Below are 20,286 nucleotides of genomic sequence, written 5' to 3'. Positions count from 1 at the left end.
ATGCCATAGATGTGTGTGTGCACAATTATGAGTTTTTGCAATATTCCCAGCAAAAATTATACAAATCCTTAAATTTTTTCCAGCTGGATCTAGGTGGTAGAGGGGGAACTTCCTCAAAAGAGAAAAATGCTTCTGTTAACGTGTGATTCTTACTTTTGAGTTTTAATATCCAACTATCAGTACGAAACCTTTATAAATGGGGAAAAAGTCAATGCAATTTTCTAAATTCTGTCTTACTAAAAAATGAAATACATTGGAAAAAATCGAATTCTATTTCATCTCCATGTAATAAAAAGCCCTAAGTTTAAAAACAGACATAGTGGGCGTACTTCACAGATGTTACTATCACTAGGATTCTTTTATTGCCGTATTTAAATTTGTCTGCTTACTGGTGAACGAGGGACTGCGGTCTGAAGGTTAACATAACCTCGATTACAGACAGGAAGCTCCTTGGAGATTTAATTGGTTTGTGGAACAACTCCCAAACTAGTGCTGCGCTTTCTTCTTTCTTCGCTTTGCTGCTTCTCTGGCTCTCTCTTTTCAGATAAAAAAGGAGAACGCATGGTAATGCATCATTTATAAATTACCTTGTTATTGCAAAAACAAAACACCGCTTTGAAAACCAAACAAAACTCCTGCTGCGGACTCCAGCATGTTTGATGGAGGCCCTTCAAAAGAGTCCACGGCTTAATGGAGGTTATGTGGAGACTTCGATCTGTACCTGCTGTCCCCCGTCACTCCCTGGAAACTTGGCGGCAGATGTTGCAGCGTTAAGTTGTCTCTGAAGTGGCTTTCTGTCCTCGTCTCCCCGCCGCCACGGAGTCAAACTGCATTAGATCTCTTTATTTGTGCCTAAGGCAAGTTAGGGAGCGCAGCTGTGTCCACCCCCGCTCCTACCTTTGGTGTTTCAAGCCTCCAGGCAGCGAGCGTGAGACCAAAACGTTCCTGCCGCTCTCAACTACCTCCGCTGACAATCCGGCCGCTCGCTGCGGGCCGGGGCGGCCGCTGCCGCCGCTGCAAACAGATGTCGGTGACAACCTGCTCGCTCACACCTGGAAGCGCGCGGCGCGCTGCAACATTCATGACTGCGAGGAATTGCAGCCACAATCAAAGCCCAGGCCCGGCTGCCGGACCCCGCCACCTCGGCAGGGGCTGGCGGCGTCCATAGGTAGCGGGAGTGAGGGGCAGAGCGAAAGATCTCTCGCGCCACTTGGATTCTTGATGCCTGAACTTCAATTACTTGATCAAGGACTTCAATTCAGCGGTGAATCTTGCAAATGAGCCCGGTGCGGCCTCTGAGCCATAAAAGGAGAGTATTTGGCTTGAAATTCAGCGTGACGGGACTTGCACAGTAAGTGTGCGTAACTCCCGGTTTAGTCCTACGGACGCTGATTTGTTTATTAAACTAAACTCTCAAGAGGCAGAATCTGCAGTAAACAATTTATAAATAAATGACAAGATTGGTTTCCAAGGTAGAAAACACGCCGTTGACTAGGCAGAGGTTGTGTTATTTTGGAACCATCAGCCACAACCTGAAAACAATTGTGTTTTACTGTCTTTCCAGCAGTGTAGTTTGTTGTGTCTTTTTTTTTTTTTCAAGAAAAGCGTGACTATATCTTTAAAATTCAGAAATGAGAAAGCATTCTCATTTGTTTCTTGATATATGAAGCAAACTGCATCCATGTCTAATGATATGAAAATGTTTCCAAAAGTCCTCCTAATCTCTACAATGTACAAATTGCTTTAAACACACACACACACACCACACCCCTCCTATACCATACACACATTTCATAAGAAGCATAATCAAAAGTAAACATACACAAGCCTTTACAAGCACAGGAAAATAACAAAATTATTTGCAAAATTTTTTCACCAATTGATATGTTGATAAGAAAGTTTCTCTTAAAAAGAACTGGACTTGAATAGCTAATAACATTTGTTCCAATGAACTATTTGATATGCAGAGACAAACCTTTTTAGTGGAATCAATATCAATACATATATATACCTACATATACCGTATATATAGTACACATACCGTATATATAGTATTTATGAAATCTTTCATGAGTAGTCTGAGTAATTTGAGATCAATATTTTAACTTAGTTTAATCAAGTACTGATTGCTTTCAGGGGAGTAACTTTGAAGACAGAATTTTACCCTTCCTTATGTTGATGGAACCTAATCATAGGGAAGTCTAGTTATCTAAAGCTATCAGAAAAAACTCCAAGACACTTTCTCATTCAACGATTATGCCCTGGCTTGCCCAGAAAATCCAAAGCAAAGAATGGCCAGAAAACTAGAGGACACTGCTACTTGGACATCTTAGTCACCTAAATTTAAATTTTTCTCTACCCCATGTAATCCTATGAGACAAACCATGTCTATATAAACTAAATTGATAAAAACCATAGAGTTCAGGCAGTTTAATTTTTGAGAGCTTAACTAACTAGCCACGGTGACTTCTACCACCAACAGAAGGTAACAGTGAGCCATGGTCTTTTTCTCATGCATAGATAAAACAAATCACCCCAGCTTTATATCATACATCAAAATTAGCTGGGCCAAATATCCTCTAAATCCCTTATTCTCTTTCTGCCTCTGGTCCTCAATTTCTTACTAGGTAAATAAAGTTTCTCAAATGAAAGCTACTTTAAAGCAAAAAAAGTACTAGAATTTTAAAAATATTATATGTCCTTTTTTTAAAATAAAATTTGTGGGATGCTGGAGTGTCTACTATAATACAGATTATGCCATGCACCATGCAAACATGATTTTATTTAGACAAATAATTAAATATTACTTTTTGGATAATAATATTTGATTATTCCAGTTATTATAAAGTCTTTTAAATAAAACCCACCAAATATTTACTATGAGTAAGTGTCCTATGATTGGTTCAGATTCTTTGGGGCACAAGTACACAGAGTCACATGGGTTGGCCTTACCAATAACAATACTTACTGTGTTCATAAGGAAAAGAATAGAGCAATTGAAATACTTCATTCAGAAGAAGAAGCCAAAAAGAAAATCAGCACAGTGTATAAGAAATGCATAAACTGGTATAAGAAATTAGCAACTGTGTTAAGTGAAAGCATAGTGAAGATAAATGTGTTTGAGAAGAAACAGATTAGATGGATGAATGAAAGGAAGGGAGGGAGGGAGGGAGGGAAAGCAGGGAGGGAGGGAGGGTGGGAGGTAAGGAGGGAGGGAGGAAGGAAGGAAGGAGTGGGGGAAGGAAAGCATTCTAGAGATCATACAACCGAAACAGTGTGCTGACTTCCTAAAACATAATGTAAATATATAACAAATGTAGGGACTCTTCAGTTGTACAAATAAAATACAGAACACTAATTCTGCCACAGTATTAGAATGATTCTTGCTGTGTAATTCTATAATTTAGTCTCTGAAAAAATACAGGTTATAGTCATGTATGTATGGGGGATGGGAATTTTACATTGGCATTAATTCCATCAAATAAAGAGGATCTGACAGATGATGTGGAGTTGAAAGAAACTCAGATATTCTTAATAATCTTTGTGAAACATGAAAAATGGGGAGATGAGAAAAAGAAAGGGGATGGCAAAGATCTCTCAGGTTGTCTAAAGGAAAAAAGTTATATGCTGGTAACTATAGAGTTGACATCAAACCCCAGTTTAAAAAAATAATAAATATTATAAAGGATCATAGCAAGAATCAGAAGCAAAAGAGCTAATCACGTCACACTTACCTAATTTCCATGATCAAATAATTTTGGATCACTGGTTTGGTTGGATGGGGGAATACATAAATATACGTTCAGCAAACTATTAAACAAATTAAATTCAGCAAACTATTTAACAAAATTTATTAAATATCCTTGGAGTAAGATGGTAAACTGAGTTTATAGTATTGGTGGGCTCCTAGCTTTACCGTATTCATGTCAATTAACTGTGTAGAGTGTCAACCTAGACAACCAAGGCTCTCATGGAGTACTCCACTGAGGTCTGAACAGTGGCTTGAACTAAGTGACAAAAATTCTGGAAGCAGCAAAGCCATCAAGAATAGGTACTATGATAAATGATTAAGTAAGACTGTGTCAGGCACATATAGAATCATATATTTGATGGAAAAGCAAATCAATTGATTGCACTAACAATTGATATTTACTAAGCTTAAAGTCCTGCATTTAAATAAAAACAAACTAAAAAACCATAAATCATGTCTATAGGTGAAGAGTGAAAATATTGGAATTTTAGTTAATAACACAATAAAAGTTTACTATCTTTTGTCTATATTTTTGAAATACAAAATCTTTGACAACTGAAAGTTTTATGTTAAGTTTGTCACCAAAACCTGACCTGAACTAACTTGAGAGTATTTATGGTCTTTATTTATCCACTTGTAACAATTAATATTTCTGTAGCAGAATGTCTCAGTAATGAGCTGAGGAGATGATGCTTTACATGAAATATGATATATGGACTGTATCAGATTCCTAAAATCTGAAAAATTCTGAATTTTGAAACAATTTAACCCCAAGAGTTAGAATAAAGGCTTTAGGATTATATAAGACAGAAGTGTGACCAAATTACTAAAAAACAAAGGAAACTTTGGTCAAAATAAAGGAAGCAACATTCTTCAATTATGGAAAAATGAATGATGACTTAACCTGCTGGGGCAACATGTAAAATATTCTAGCACTATAATCTAAGAAGAATGTTAGATTTACTTGGTATCTAACAAAGTGCTTGGTACACGTTCGACACTAGATAAATATTTGTTGAATGAATGAAAGAATGAGTACAATGCATCATTCAAAAGCACAAATATATCAATTTACCCAAACTCAAAAGACTTCTTATCGTCTATTCCCAACCTTCCATTCTGGTTTTAATCCCCAACTTCCAGACTATCTTTTTTTTTTTTTTTCCTTTAAAAAGAACCTTTAATAAATGGTCCTGGGATATAGACTCATCCACCAGAGGGCAGACAGCAGAAGCAAGGAAAACTACAATCCTGCACCCTGTGGAACAAAAAACACATTCACAGAAAGATAGACAAGATGGAAAGGCAGAGGGCTATGTGCCAGATGAAGGAACAAGATAAAACCCCAGAAAAACAACTAAATGAAATGGAGATAGGCAACCTTCCATGAAAGAGAATTCAGAATAATGATAGTGAAGATGATCCAGGACCTCGGAAAAATAATGGAGGCAAAGAACGAGAAGATGCAAGAAATGTTTAACAAAGATCTGGAAGACTTAAAGAACAAACAAACAGAGATGAACAATACAATAACTGAAATGAAAAATACACTAGAAGGAATCGATAGCAGAATAACTGAGGCAGAAGAACGTATAAGTGACCTGGAAGACAGAATGGTGGAATTCACTGCTGTGAAACAGAATAAAGAAAAAAGAATGAAAAGAAATGAAGACAGCCTAAGAGCCCTCTGGGACAACATTAAATGCAACAATATTCACATTATAGGGGTCCCAGAAGGAGAAGAGAGAGAAAGGACCTGAGAAAATATTTGAACAGATTATAGTCAAAAACTTCCCTAACATGGGAAAGGAAATAGCCACCCAAGTCCAGGAAGTGCAGAGAGTCCCATACAGGATAAACCCAAGGAGAAATACACCAAGACACATAGTAATCAAATTGGCAAAAATTAAAGACAAAGAAAAATTATTGAAAGCAGCAAGGGAAAAATGACAAATAACATACAAAGGAACTCCCATAAGGTTAACAGCTGATTTCTCAGCAGAAACTCTACAAGCCAGAAGGGAGTGGCATGATATATTTAAAGTGATGAAAGGGAAGAACCTACAACCAAGATTACTCTACCCAGCAAGGATCTCATTCAGATTCGAAGGAGAAATCAAAAGCTTTACAGACAAGCAAAAGCTAAGAGAATTCAGCACCACCAAACCAGCTCTACAACAAATGCTAAAGGAACATCTCTAAGTGGGAAACACAAGAGACAAAAGGACCTACAAAAGCAAACTCCAATGTGAATGGATTAAATGTTCCAACCAAAAGGCACAGGCTTGCTGAATGGATCAAAAACAAGACCCACATATATGCTGTCTACAAGAGACCCACTTCAGACCTAGGGACACATACAGACTGAAAGTGAGGGGATGGAAAAAGATATTCCATGCAAATGGAAATCAAAAGAAAGCTGGAGTAGCAATATTCATATCAGATAAAATAGACTTTAAAATAGAGTGTTACAAAAGACAAGGAAGGACACTACGTAATGATAAAGGGATCAATCCAAGAAGAAGATATAACAATTATAAATATATATGCACCCAACGTAGGAGCACCTCAATACAGAAGGCAACTGGTAACAGCTCTAAAAGAGGAAATCGACAGTAACACAATAATAGTGGGGGACTTTAACACCTCACTTACACCAATGGACAGATCATCCAAACAGAAAATTAATAAGGAAACACAGCTTTAAATAGAGACAATACATAATAGACCAGATCGATTTAATTGATATTTATAGGACATTCCATCCAAAAACAGCAGATTACACTTTCTTCTCAAGTGTGCATGGAACATTCTTCAGGATAGATCACATCTTGGGTCACAAATCAAGCCTCAGTAAATTTAAGAAAATTGAAATCATATCAAGAATCTTTTCTGACCACAACACTATGAGATTAGAAATCAATTACAGGGAAAACAAAAACGTAAAAAACACAAACACATGGAAAAATAAATAAATAAAAATAATAAATGGTCCTGGGACAGCTTACTTTTAACACACACAAGAAAATAATAAAATTAGTTCCTTGCTTTACCTTATTTACAGACATAAATTCCAGATGGACTAAAGGTAAAATTTTTTAAAACTTTCTGAAGACAATACAAAAGAACATCTTTATGACATCAGAGTAGGGAAAGATTAATTAAATAGGACACAAAGTATAAACCACAACATCAAGATTGATCAAATGGACACCAAAAGACACTTATCACAGAGTATTGTCAAAAATTTCTCTTCCCCTGGACTTTGAAGGTCATATTTGCCCCAGACTATCCACAAACCACTATTCTTGGCTGCCTCAGAGATTTTATTCATGATGCTTCATCTGTGGAAATACCCATTCCACCTAACTTCACCTGATGAATCCCTACTCATTTTCAAAAATAGAAGGCCTGTATTTTTGAAGAAGCATTCCCAAATTCCTCTAGGAAGAGTTAATCTCTCTTCCTCTATACACTCAAGAGTACTTGACACCTACCTATAAATGGCCCAGAGCACATTCTGGAATAAATTTTATTTTTGTATGTATCTTGTTTCCCAAACAAATTTTAGTTTCTTAAGGGCAAAGGTTATAGTTTGTACCCACTCCCCAGTATCACCTAATGCCATTACTTGTGCATATTTATAATTCAGAAATTATTGAATTAAGTCAAAATTAGTACAAGTGAAAAAAGGCCAAAAAACTAAATTTTAATCATGAGAGTTAAAAGAATACAGAAAGTACTGACAAGAGTGCTGGAACCACTCTCTGTTTTTGCTAATACATCTTTAGTGCTAGCACAATACCCAACACTCAAAAAGATGAAAATTATTGAACAAATGAACTAATGTCTAACTTGGGGGACAGAAAACTAAGATAATACATGAAAACAATTTAAAAACCTGTAAAGTAAAAGTCTAGAATATTGAAGAATAGTATTGTTATATGTTGTTCCAGAAGCAGAACTCCAGATCATGCATTAATTTAAACAGAGGCACAAATTTCATTAAATATAGAATTTTCTATTAACCACAGTGGTTTGGTAATGAAAGAGGCTGCTTCATAAACCACCTGGTTCTCTCTACTTATGGTCCAAGCAAAGGGTAAATGATCTGTTGGGAATATTCCAGGAATATTTTCTTAAATTGCTTCTCCAAATGGCTGAACTCAGATGTTTATAAAACTACCTCCATCTCATAGAAGTGAGATCTAAAAATTTAGATGTTTTGCTATTTTAAACACCTAGCTAGAATCATATAACACTAAATATAGCTTGGCACTGAAAAATAAATATTAATCTCATCAGTTATTTCATCCTTAAAAAAAAAAAGCCCATCAGACCTGAATAACCTAATGTCCTCTGAAGCTGAAATCAATGAAGTTCATGCACTTGTTAAAACAGAATGATGATCACGTTGACACACAATGAAAAGATTCTGTTATTATTACTAACAGTATTGTGTCTCTGAACCAAACCTGCTCATTGTTGCATATGAAAAGGTTTTAAACTATTTTTCTTATATCGATACAACAGGAAATAGTGCTTATATATTAAAGAAATTATAAAGCTGGAGTAATTCTAGCCAAATTTCCAATAATAAAAAAGCCTCAAAAAGGCTTCCTTGGGACATCCCTGGTAGCACAGTGGTTAAGACTCTGTGCTCTCAGTACAGGTGTCCCAGGTTCAACCCTGGTCAGGGAACTAGATCCCACATGCATGCTGCAACTATGAGTTCACATACCACAACTAAGGAGCCCATGTGCCTCAACTAAGGAGCCTGCGAGCCGCCCCCAAGACCTGGCACAACTAACTAAATAAACATTTTTTTAAAAAAGGCTTCCTTGATAGGGAAAATGCATACACATATATGTGTGTATGTATTTATGTATGTATTTTTATACATAAGTGTGTGTGTGTATCTCACCATTGCAGATGTCCATAACGCTTTATAACTTTCAAAGCACTTTCACATTTTCAAGAAATTAGATTAAATCAACTTTGAAGGCAGGAAAATACTTATTTATACCTAAAGCAACAGAGGATCTGAGGCATGTACCCCAGGCCTCAATGCTAGTAAATGTTAGCAAGACTTACTAATCCCCACTCTGTCCTCCCCGCTGGGTAAAAAACCTCAGAACAGAATGTGACGCCGTCCAAGTCAAAGGCTGAAGCACTGAGTGTGCTTATTAAAGTATGTGTACAGTGGACCTTAATTTTTATGTTACTTGAAAAGGGCCTCGTGTTAAACTGTGGCTTGAAGACATATTCTAACAATAGATAATCATTTATTAAGCACCCTACGTAATAGGAATTTGCGTGAGACAATAATAATTCCTTCTTCAGCTGTAATGAGGACTTTAGGTTCTTTTTGATTATTATTTCCCTCCCTTCCTTATACACACCTGAGCGGTCACTATTTTCCTAACACATCCCCACATACAAACCTCATCTCCTTCCTGAGGTCGCATCAAGGACACCCGGTCATACTGCCTCCGCAACAAAGCCCAGAGCGCATCCAGCCGACCCTAAAGGGAAACGTGATCTGTAAATACCTGGGGAATGTACTCGGCCTCTGCTTGTTAAATAAATGAGCTAAAATGAAGAAGGTAAAGCCTTATTTTCTCCTCTCATTTCTTTCATAAATTTAACGAATAAATAAATAACAAAAATGGAGTTTCTTGTTACTGAGAAATATTCAGTTGTTATAAGGTAAATTGAATGTCTGTTATTTGATATACCTTGGTCCTCCTGCAGATGGTTGCGGGGGCAGGCAGGGAGACTAAAAGGATTACACTTTCTCTAGGAAGTTGCCGTTAAATCCCACAAAGTTTGAACAGTCACCTTAATTGGTGTGTACCACTTTGTCTGAGGAGGCTGGAGTGTAGGTTTGGGTCGAGGTGGTCTGGGCCTAAGGGGCTCCTCTGGTTCTTCAGGAATGGTCACCACAGCATTTTTGGCTTTCTCTAGCCTTGCACCTTCCTCCGTAGATCCTTTATCGCCCCAACGAACCTTTAAAACAAAGAGAAATACTGATATCAGACATATAGTGGCCTAGAGGCACAGGCTCTTGTTTAGTTGGTTCTTTGATTCACCACCTCAGAGTCCAAAGATGAGTAGGTATCCTAGCTCCAAATTCCTACTCTTCTGAGATTTAATAGGTTTCTCATGTATTTAATATTAAGATTCTAGAAATAAAGATCCTTTATAAAAATCTGGCATCTATTAAATTTGATGCAGCCATTTCTCCATTGTTTCAAATAAGGAGTTAATTTGTGTTTTACATACGAAATGCATGACAGTGTGTAATTCTATTCTCTAATTAGGTATGTTCTCCTTCTAGCTAAAGACATACCTGTATATACTGATGGCACTGGGTGAAATAGATGATAATGATGATGATAATTAGCATTTATTGAATGATTATTATGTGCCAAGCTGCATTTAATCCATACAAAAATGCAATGAGATAGATACTATGTTTTTGCTTCCAGATGAGGAAACCGAGACACAGAGAGGTTAAGTGATGAGCCCAAAGCCACACAGCTAGTAAGCAGCAGGACAGGGATTTGAACATATGTAGTCTGAAGGGTGCAGTAAGTTTCAAATAGGTTTGAATTTTACAAATATATTTTATACAAAGGAGTTAATTTTTCCTTCCAAACTTTCCATCAAGTTTGACTAAGGCAAAAAGTATGATTTAAATTTTAGCCTTTGGAAATAAAATAATTATATATATTTTTCTCAACTTCTTGTAAAGTAGCTCTCAGTCTTTATTTCTTCTATTCATATGGGTATGGTTATTTGACATATCAGTTTTTCATTGAGGAAGACAAATCTGAAAAGACTCTGCTTTGAAGAGAAAAATTCAGGGACACCAGGGAGTTCCACAAATTTGGGAGGATTCCTTTCTCTGAAAAACCTAGACATTGAAAACAAAAAGGTCAAATGATGTTTTCTTTACTTTTCAATGAAAATTGGCTACATTTTAGCCAAATTTTTTCATGTGTGGGCATGTGAAGAAGTTGTGGCCCCTGGAGAAAGGCTTTGTCCAACGAGGAACAGTAGAGAAGTCTAAAAACCAAGAATGTTACCAAAGAAGACAAAGATAAGTGAAGCTCTAAAAAGAATCAGGAAGGCCTGTCCAGGGCACACAGTGGCTCACCAGAGTTGAATAATTTCTACAAAGAAAAAATGATTAAATGCTTTTTAAAAGCATTTTAATGACCTGAATTAGTGGGTAGGAATACAGATGATTACTGTTCATAGAAAGATCTATTCATAGCTTTTTGATAAGGCTTACTTAGATGTTTTTACCTTTTTTTTTACTACAATTTTAGAGTAGGTTTTCAATTTCAAGTGGACTCTGTTGAGTCATTAAAATGTATCTGTATATTTCAGTGTTATCAGTGGTACTAGAATGTTCTTTATAAGGTCGTTAAAATTGTTTTAAATATCATTAAACCTTTAGAACTAGATAGTTGGCTTTTTTTCCAGAGAAATGACCTTCTCTTTCAAATCACAGTGTCTTCACCTAGATAAGGTAAAACTTTAAAAATCTTTAGATATATCTAAATTGAACTAAGAAACTCTAGAACCAGGACACATCTCCTGCAGTTGTAAAGTCTCAATTTTAAGGGAAAAAATAAAAAACAAATGAAGATACATAGTCAAATAAACATATGAGTATCGTAACAGAGAGAAGTAATTCAGAGTAGAAACATAAGTAGGTAAAATTTAGATCCATTCAGAAATGATGGATTTTTAACTTAGATTTTAACTAACCCAGCCTTCACAGTTGATATTCTAGAGGTAATGGTACTCATATTCTTCCTCCAAGTATCATTGTACCATTCTCAGATAAAGAACACGAAGACAGTTGAACTAGAGTTCTGACCCAACATTGCATTTCTAAACATATGATACATAGTTGCTGAGGTATAAAGGAAATGCATTAAATAAATCCATTGTGTTAGTTCATGAAGTAGCTGTTTTATCATTATTATCACCATCACCACAGATAATACAACAATCAATTCTCACTCGATCTCACTCAAACTAGGAAACACTTTATATAGAGTTTTCCTAAAACTCTTAAAAGCAAATAAATATATATATACACTTATATGTATAAATTTTAATATTTTAGTTTGACCACATTGAGATAGTCAAAAAGGATAAAGAATAACAAGAATGGATTGCTAAAGGCAGCCTTAACAGAATTAATATATCTGACTTTTTACTATTTAAAAAAAAGTGCAAGCTTGATAGCTAAATTCTTCCTATTCTACTTGGCTTTCATGATAAACAATGAAATTCCATAATTTCCACAGCATATTTGGAGGTTGTATCATAAAGGAGCAATTTCAGAATTGAGAAAAGAAACAAAAACAGTTTCACGCGGAACTGGCAGAAACACACATTTGAAGCCATTAGGTATTGTGGATCAGTTGTGCTAACAGCTGTTATTAACATCAGCTCAGTTCCAGCTTTCTGCAAACTGCGATTATAATAGTGTTTAAATATTTAGGAGGAAGAAAAAATTTCTAGGTAAAATCCCTATACTGGCTTAAAATAACATTGAGTTATGAAGATTTATTCTTTAATTCAGATGTGCTCATAATTTCTATAATTCCTTTCATTTTCCCCAGTTTAAACTGGGGAATTTTTTTAAGGAAAATACTTTTCAGGTTTGAATAGGCATTGTTTTAAAACAAGTTATGTTTTCTATTTTTCCTTTCCAAGTTTAAATTAGTTTAATTTATGTTTAATTTATGTTTAATTAAACATCAGTTTAATTGATGTTTGAAAAAGTCTAAAGGCACTAAATTCTTAGTTTATTTTTTCTTTGTTGTTTTTGGCCTCACTGTGTGGCATATGGGATCCTAGTTCCCCAACCAGGGATTGAACCTGTGCCCCTTGTGGTGGAAACATGAAGTCTTAATCACTGTACTGCCAGGGAAGTCCCTCAGTTTATTTTTTATTGTGTATGTTTACATACTGTGTTTCCCCTTTGTGAAGCCCACATTTACTTCCTCATTTTTTTCTTCATTCTCATTTCCATTTCGTTGATGGAGTACTACATAAAACATAGCCAAAATTATCCATGGCTAAAATGAACTCTGATTTATTAAAAGTGAGTGAGTCCTTCTCATAAATTTTCTTCAGCTAAAAAGCTAGGGCAATATAACTTCACATTAATTAACAGTCAATAAGTAAAACACAAATAAATAAATTTCAATTAAATTTGAATTAAATTAAATTAAATTTTACATTTTAAGTAAAAGAGTCAATAACTCTTAAAACATGAAATGTGAGTTACTCAAGAATGTCCATGGGCCCTTGGCTTTCTTGACCATATTCCAATAATATGCCTTTTAACTCAGAACCCATTCAGTAGCTCATGCATAAACTTTTCTTTTCTGTAGAAAGAGATCTTAATCTTTGGAACATGGAATATTAGAGTAACAAAAACCTGCCACAATTCCTCGTGTTTTTAGCAAGAACTAATATATCTGAATCTCATTGTCATGTGGTATTTTATATGTGTGGATTTCAAAATGGAATTAAGTTTATTATTCTGAATATAAATTAGTACATGCTCACTGTCAAATAAGTTGGGAACAAACAGGGAAATATATAACACAAATTGAAAATCACTCCATTCAGAGAAAGCTACTAACATGTTGTGCTATTTCCTGTCAAACCCTTTTCCCCCTGCATACATCTTTTTATACACACATTTTGGAACGAGACTAAATAAACTAAAAATAAGCTATGACAGATCATATTTGGATATTCATATGTAATGATTTTATTTACAATTGTATTTTTTAATACGTAGGGACATCCAGTCCACACTCTCCCCAACCTCTCCAATCCTAGAATGACACAACAAAGGCAAATGAAAGGAAAATGACCTTCCTTCCATGTCAAGAGCTAGCCTCACCATGTTCTCTTGTACTGCTTGATATTCCCAATTACCCACCTGCAAACACAGAAGCAATATTTTCTCCAAAAGACAAATGTAGTAAGTTCTAGCACCTGCCTTTTTCATGGCTTATTGGCAATGAGGTACCTGTCTCAGAAGATATCAGCAATAAAGTGGCAAGCTCTTAGGAAAATGTGCATTATTTTAAGATCTAATGTGGTCAAGAAAATGAGAATCACTATCAGATAACCACTTTAGTAATGACAGTCATTTAAGTAAGTCTGGGCTTCTTTTGAAGAGTACTGAAATTTATGTTGAAAATGGGAAATTCTCCTTGGGAATCTGAATTTTATTTAAATGTATAAAAAGAGAAAATTGTGGGACTTCCCTGGTGGTCCAGAGGTTAAGACTCCACGCTTCCACTGCAGGGGGCACGGGTTTGATCCCTGGCCGGGGAACTAAGATCCTGCATGCCACGTGGCACAACAAAAAAATTAAAAAAAAAAAAAAGAAAGAAAAGAAAATTGCAACAGTTGTGAGGTTGTTAATTAGCTTATTGATTTTTGCTGGCAGTAATGGGACAAAGCAGATATGACAGTAGGAGACGTGCAATGATTGCAAAACACTTAAAAGTTCTTTCTTATTGAGAAATAAAATTAAAGAATAACTAATAAGAAAGAAATGCCAGGATCTGTGTTTAATAATAATGTCACCATATCAATGAGAAAATTCTTCCAATTTCTCCTTCGGGTGGGATGTTGGCCTATCTATACTGTTGTTAAGGGCTCAGTGCTGACAGTGCCTGCTTATTATTAATTAATCCATCACTTTGAAAAATACTTCTGTGGTGATAAGAAGACCTCATTTCATCTTCAAGATATAATATTTAAGTTCAATTTTAGTCCACATGTTTTGCCAGTCTAAAAATTTAATAGTCTATAAATGATATTTAATATTAATTATGATTATTCATAAGTGGTAACTAAAACCTGTAAAAAAAAAAAGCCTTAAATGTACTTCCTCTGCATTTGTGATAGGGTCTTATCCATGATATTGAATATTTTAATATTTTTCTCCTCAAATAGTACTTAACTATTGGATCTTTTCAAAGACAAGCATTGTTGCAACTTTAAGTATCTGGCTTCTTCAAAGTTCATGTTCTCCGTAGGAATTTTTTCCAAAATAGTAAAAAAAAAAACCCTAATTTTGTTTTGCCCTTTAGAATTCAGAAATCTTATCAATGTAGTTCTTTGACTAATGAAGTCAGTTCTTCTTGAATAGTTTTGAAATGGCTAGGATTATTCCATAGAAAAAAAATTTGTCCAAAAAAGACCTAGTGTTAAGTAAAAATGGATGATATTAGGATACTGAGTTGTGAAAAGTACAGTTTCCACAGCTTGATAGTTCTAAAACTACATATTCCACATTAGCAGCTTCTAATTTTTTTTCAAGATACCAACCTCCATTCTTTTAATTCCTCCAACCCCTCGACCACCATAATAAGAAGCATCCACGGTTGGCCATTTCTTGGTAGGCAGAGGTTCTTCTTCCTCCTATGTGGATACAAGTTTTTAAAACTGAGTTTAATTAATTTCTTAAAATATTGCTTAGTCAGAACCAACTCACATTTAAATATTTTTCTGAATAATGACACTGATGTGGACAAAATATAGTAAAAATTACATATAGCACATGTGGATGTACTTATGCTTATGTGCATAAATTTCAAGTGAGGCTCTACAGAATATGAGGACTCCTTCCATTCCACAATTTGAGGAATCTACCTTATTTCACTAGGCTACCAGAAGTTGCTCCTTAACTATGAGCATCATTTGGTTTTTCCAGATTTATTCATCACTTCATAGTTAAGAAGATAAAACATTAAAATTAGGACCGCATTTCAATGATAATTTAAAGCCTCAATGTATGTGTAAATTTAAACTCTGCGAAATTTGTACTGAAAAGATAGGTAGTTAAGAAGCTTTGAAAATGCACACTATATTTTCTGTTGCTAACACAATTTTGGCTAACAGAGTAATGTAAAAGTAATAATCATTTTGAAGAAAGTAATACTATCTTTAAGCTGCCAGCTTGGATCTTCCAACTTTTTGTAAATAAGACAAGTGACAGCAGAACTATTGATATATTGCTATAAAAAGTAAATTAAATCTCTATGTACTATTTATCCTGATGGCTAGTCTACGTTTATCAATGTGTGAAAGCCCCGTTCCTCTAGCACATGAAAGAAATCATGAGAAGACAAAATATAATTGATTTTCATAATTTCAAAGGTCAATACATAGGTATCACAGTTATCTAATAACAATGTAATTGATCAAATTAGGGATAATATCTAAATACACCCACATCACTTATTAGGCACTCATTTACCTCTTTTGGTGCAGAGGGTGGTGGTGGAGGAGGATCCTTGATAACCTGTACCAAAAAAAATAAAACCAAAAAAAACAATCAAATGCAGAAACTTCAGTGGCACAAGGAGGAGACAGAAAGGATGTATAAAAATAATTAGATTAGTAAAATACTGTGGTGGCACCAAAGATGTCCCAGATGAAGCTAGCCTCCCAAAACATATGCCTCCCTTTTGAACCTGGGCTTGTTTGTAACTAGCTTTGGACTAACTAGCAACTACTAGGTTTTCTTTGACTAACTAGCTAGCTAACTAGCACATTCATTCATTTTATCTTTATGATACAGATATAGCTTCAGTTTTCAGGTAAATAACAAGAGCAAAAATTGTCAAATACCTTGCACTAAGTGGCTCTTCTAATGCAAACATTTTTCACTAGATTACAGTATGTCCACTCAAATGGAGTAGGAATTTACAGTCTTCCTGCTATGATTCACTGACTTTTTCACAAATTGACAATACAAAGTTAGCTTGCTTTGGATGAGATAATAGAGAAATTAACATACTCTCTTTCCCCACCTTTTAACCTAGAAACAAATCAACCTCTTAGCCAAGAGTCCTTTCCTGTGAATCGTTACTCAATATATTATTTCATGAAATTTGATGTGGTTAATTCTTTATGTGAGAGGAATACAGACTGAGATCAAATTTAAATGACCTTTACTGGTACTGGGGTATCTGGACTTTCATACCATCATGATAGAAAATTACTGACCAAGGGCCAGTAGTGTCTGATAATTCGAGTACACATCCAAGTCTCTATACTAAGAAGAAAAACTGTTTGAAAATATAACTGCCTCACTTCATCTAAAGTCAAATGTTTCAATTATCTCATTAAAGTTTTAAAATTTTAAAACAATAGTAGCTCTGAAAATGAATATCATCAAAGAATTATTACTACTGTTCAGGTATATTCCTATTATCATGAATATGTTTTTTAAAGACTGCATATATTTTAAAGATATATACTGAAACATTTCCAGATTAAATGATATAATTCTGATATTTTCATCAAAATAATTTGGGGTGGGGAAGCAAAGAGGTTATATATGAAATAAATTTAGCCATAAATTGAGAATCATTGAAACTAAGTAGACATGGGAGATTCATTATTTCACTCTTTCTTTTTTTATATGTTTGAAATTTTTCATAATGAAAGTTTTTTGTTGTTGTTACTGATAATGTTTAGTGAATTGACTCATAATTTTCTTCATATATATTACTTTCATCCTCAAATTTTAGTTTAGATCTAAATCTCAGGAAAAAATGCAAACAGTAACTACAATTACATAGATATAACTGGACAGTAATTTAATCTGAATGAATCTTGAACTAGCTCATTGTAGCATTCAAACTTTTGAATGCTACAAGAAATGCTGTTATTTCTATTTAACCCTTCTGTTTAATTCAATTTTGTCTTATCAATAAACATAAAATCCCAGTTCTTTTTACTAATATTGAAGGATAGAAATCTGTGAAGTTTTACATTTAGCCCAGAAACAAATGCCAGGAGAGGATAAAGATTTAAAATAATACTGTGGGAAAATAAAATAAAGGTTATCAAGCTACAGGTGCATTTCCTTTATAAAAAGGAAGCACTCATATTATCAACCTGCACGTCCAATATCAATCAATGAAAACCAGATCTATCAATATTTCACAGTCAACAGGGTCAAAACCAACCTAATAAGCTTCATTTAAGAGCCAACTCTTCTTCCTATTTTCCTTGTTTCTTTCAAGTAAATCACTCTTTCCTTAAAGTTGCAGCCTTAAAATTTTCTCATAATCTATAATTTATTCTCACTTCTAAATGACTTCACCAAATCATTTACCATGTTCAAAAGATTCTTTGAAATATTCTTCTCTCTCTCTCCCTCTTCCTGTTCTATCTTTTCCTCTTTTCTTCCTCCCCACCACGAATTCCCCCAATCCTCCCAAAGCAGATCAGGTTACCTTAATATGTACAGATGCCTATTTGTTCTCCCCTAGCACTGGTCACAATTGATAATTTTCTCTAACTCCAAAACACTGTAACTTCTAAGAGGGTGGATTTTATGTCTGCTTTGTTCCTCACTGTATTCCCAGTACTTAGTAGAGTGTCTAGCACAAAGGAAGTTAGGAAGAGAGAAAAGGGAAGAAAGTGGAAAAGAGAAAAAAAAGGTAGAGGAACGGTTAAAGGGAAAGGAGGAGGAAGGAAGGAAGATCACGGGAAGAAGGAAGGATTCTTTGCATTCCATTCCTACTATCACTACCTAAAATCATGAACTCAAGATCTCTGGACCTTAAAAATATCTAGTACAATATTTTTCAACTTCTCCAATACACATCCAACCAAAACTTCATTTTTCTGAAAAATTCCCACCTAGCTGTAGTCCAACTATGTTTGAATTCCTGCAATAAAGAGAAATTCACAACTTCACAAAGCAATTTATTCCATTGGCAAGGAACTCACATCTTTTGAAAAATTTTCCCCCCAAAGAAGCCAAAGTCTCCTTCTCCGTAGTTTCCACACTTTAGTCCTGATCCTAGAGTGTGGAAACACATGCATACACACAACTATTTTTAATTCCAGAAAAGAGCAGTTCCTATTTTTGAATACTTGGATAATAACCATATATCTATTGAACTTACACATCTGGAAGCGAAACATCACAACCGTTTTTTGCGTAACGGTCTGAGTTATTGGGTCATTTTGGTCAGTTTCTTTAGTATATATTCACTTGAACAATATCTCAAAATGTGGTTTCCAGAACCGATAAATAACATTTTAAGTGTGGCCGATCCATTATAATTAAATGCATGGTGCTCAGGCAAAACAGATGCACCCGAGCAATCCTCACTTTGATTCTATGCATTTTAACTAATAACATATTGATAACATTGATTGATAGTCTATAATTGCCATAGCTTTATTTTGACATCAATGTCTACATGCTTTATTTGTAGCTAAATTAGACCTCTAGCTTGTTCCTCTATCTCTAACTCATCCTTCATTCTAACCTATGTAGCCAGGTCACTATTTTTCTAATAGAAGCTCAATTGGTGGTTTCTCTAGTCAAAATGGATCAAAGGTTCCAGTGGCCACAACTGAACTTGAGGAATTACTGAATTTTGGGAAGAAGCTTACCACTCAGTTTTACAAACTAACATAAAGTGCTCTCCAGAGTTCTCTCACTAGAAAAAGCCCAAGGTACATCCTTCATTCCACTAAGTCTGAGTATAATGTACTCGAACTCATTTTGATTTCCTTGTGAGAATTTCAAATTTACTCTACTTATTACGTGTACATCTTGTACTGATATATAAATTTCTGAGGACTTAAATAGTATTCCTAACCCTGTTATATGTTATATCTCCTAAGAATTACAGAAATCCCCCTCCATAACACTTCCTTTTTCATGTCATATTTATCATGCTGATTATCCTGCACAGCATCAATTTTTAGCATTAATATGGGTAAACTGAGTCTCAATTTAAAATCCTCATATGACCACTGGTGACAAACTCACAGCAGGATGATGAGAGGCATCTTTGCCTTCTTTATCAGAGACTCTTTATCTGTTATCATAAGCCACAACCTGGAAAATGCAAACTCCTTTTTCAGTACATCGACATGAGCCACCTCTTGAATTGTCATTGGTCAAATGCCTCAGCACGGTATAGTTCGACCCTAACACCCTATGTACAAACATCCCTGCATGTGTACCTCTAACTCCAGGCTGACTGAAGATCCCTTTGCTACCCCCCAAAAAATGACCATTTCCATATTAAGTCCCATCCAGCCATTACAGAGTAGTCTATCAACTTTCTATCGCTTTATCTAGAAGCTTTAAAACTTCAAACAAGACACATGCTGCACAGTTGAACAATTCATGCTTCATCAGTTTGGGTTTGTATGTTTATTTTGGAATTTTTCAATTACCCCTCAAAATTGTAGATTTCTTAGGGGCAATATCATTTCTCCCTCTTTGAAAATATCACAGCACCTAATAAAGTGCTCTGCAAACAACAGATACTAAAAATATGATTGAAAGTGAGCTGAAGAAACTAGCTGAGAATGTTCGCAAAGGCTCATAGCCAACCTCTAAATTTATAAGAAAAATACAGAGGGAAAAAAAAGATATAAATGATAACCAATAGAGAAAGATTTCCATGAAACTAAAATATTGCTAGTTCCAA

At 34.9% G+C, this 20,286-nt stretch overlaps 1 protein-coding gene across 2 annotated transcripts in view; it reads right to left on the bottom strand.

The window, feature by feature from the left end:
- ANTXR2 (ANTXR cell adhesion molecule 2) overlaps nucleotides 1–20,286 on the bottom strand; it is a 165,678-nt gene that overhangs the window by 54,941 nt on the left and 90,451 nt on the right. For both annotated transcript variants that reach the window (XM_060012293.1, XM_060012291.1), the window contains exons 13-16: nucleotides 16,071–16,115; nucleotides 15,140–15,232; nucleotides 9,593–9,760; nucleotides 9,196–9,276 (exon numbers count right to left, since the gene is read on the bottom strand). In XM_060012293.1, the coding sequence (XP_059868276.1) occupies nucleotides 9,196–9,276; nucleotides 9,593–9,760; nucleotides 15,140–15,232; nucleotides 16,071–16,115 (387 nt within the window). The remainder of the gene's footprint in view (nucleotides 1–9,195; nucleotides 9,277–9,592; nucleotides 9,761–15,139; nucleotides 15,233–16,070; nucleotides 16,116–20,286) is intronic.

The sequence above is a fragment of the Delphinus delphis genome, chromosome 5, assembly GCF_949987515.2.
Source record: "Delphinus delphis chromosome 5, mDelDel1.2, whole genome shotgun sequence".
Taxonomy (NCBI): domain Eukaryota; kingdom Metazoa; phylum Chordata; class Mammalia; order Artiodactyla; family Delphinidae; genus Delphinus; species Delphinus delphis.
Note: the sequence above shows the minus strand (reverse complement) of the source record. Positions and strands in the feature narration are given on the sequence as shown.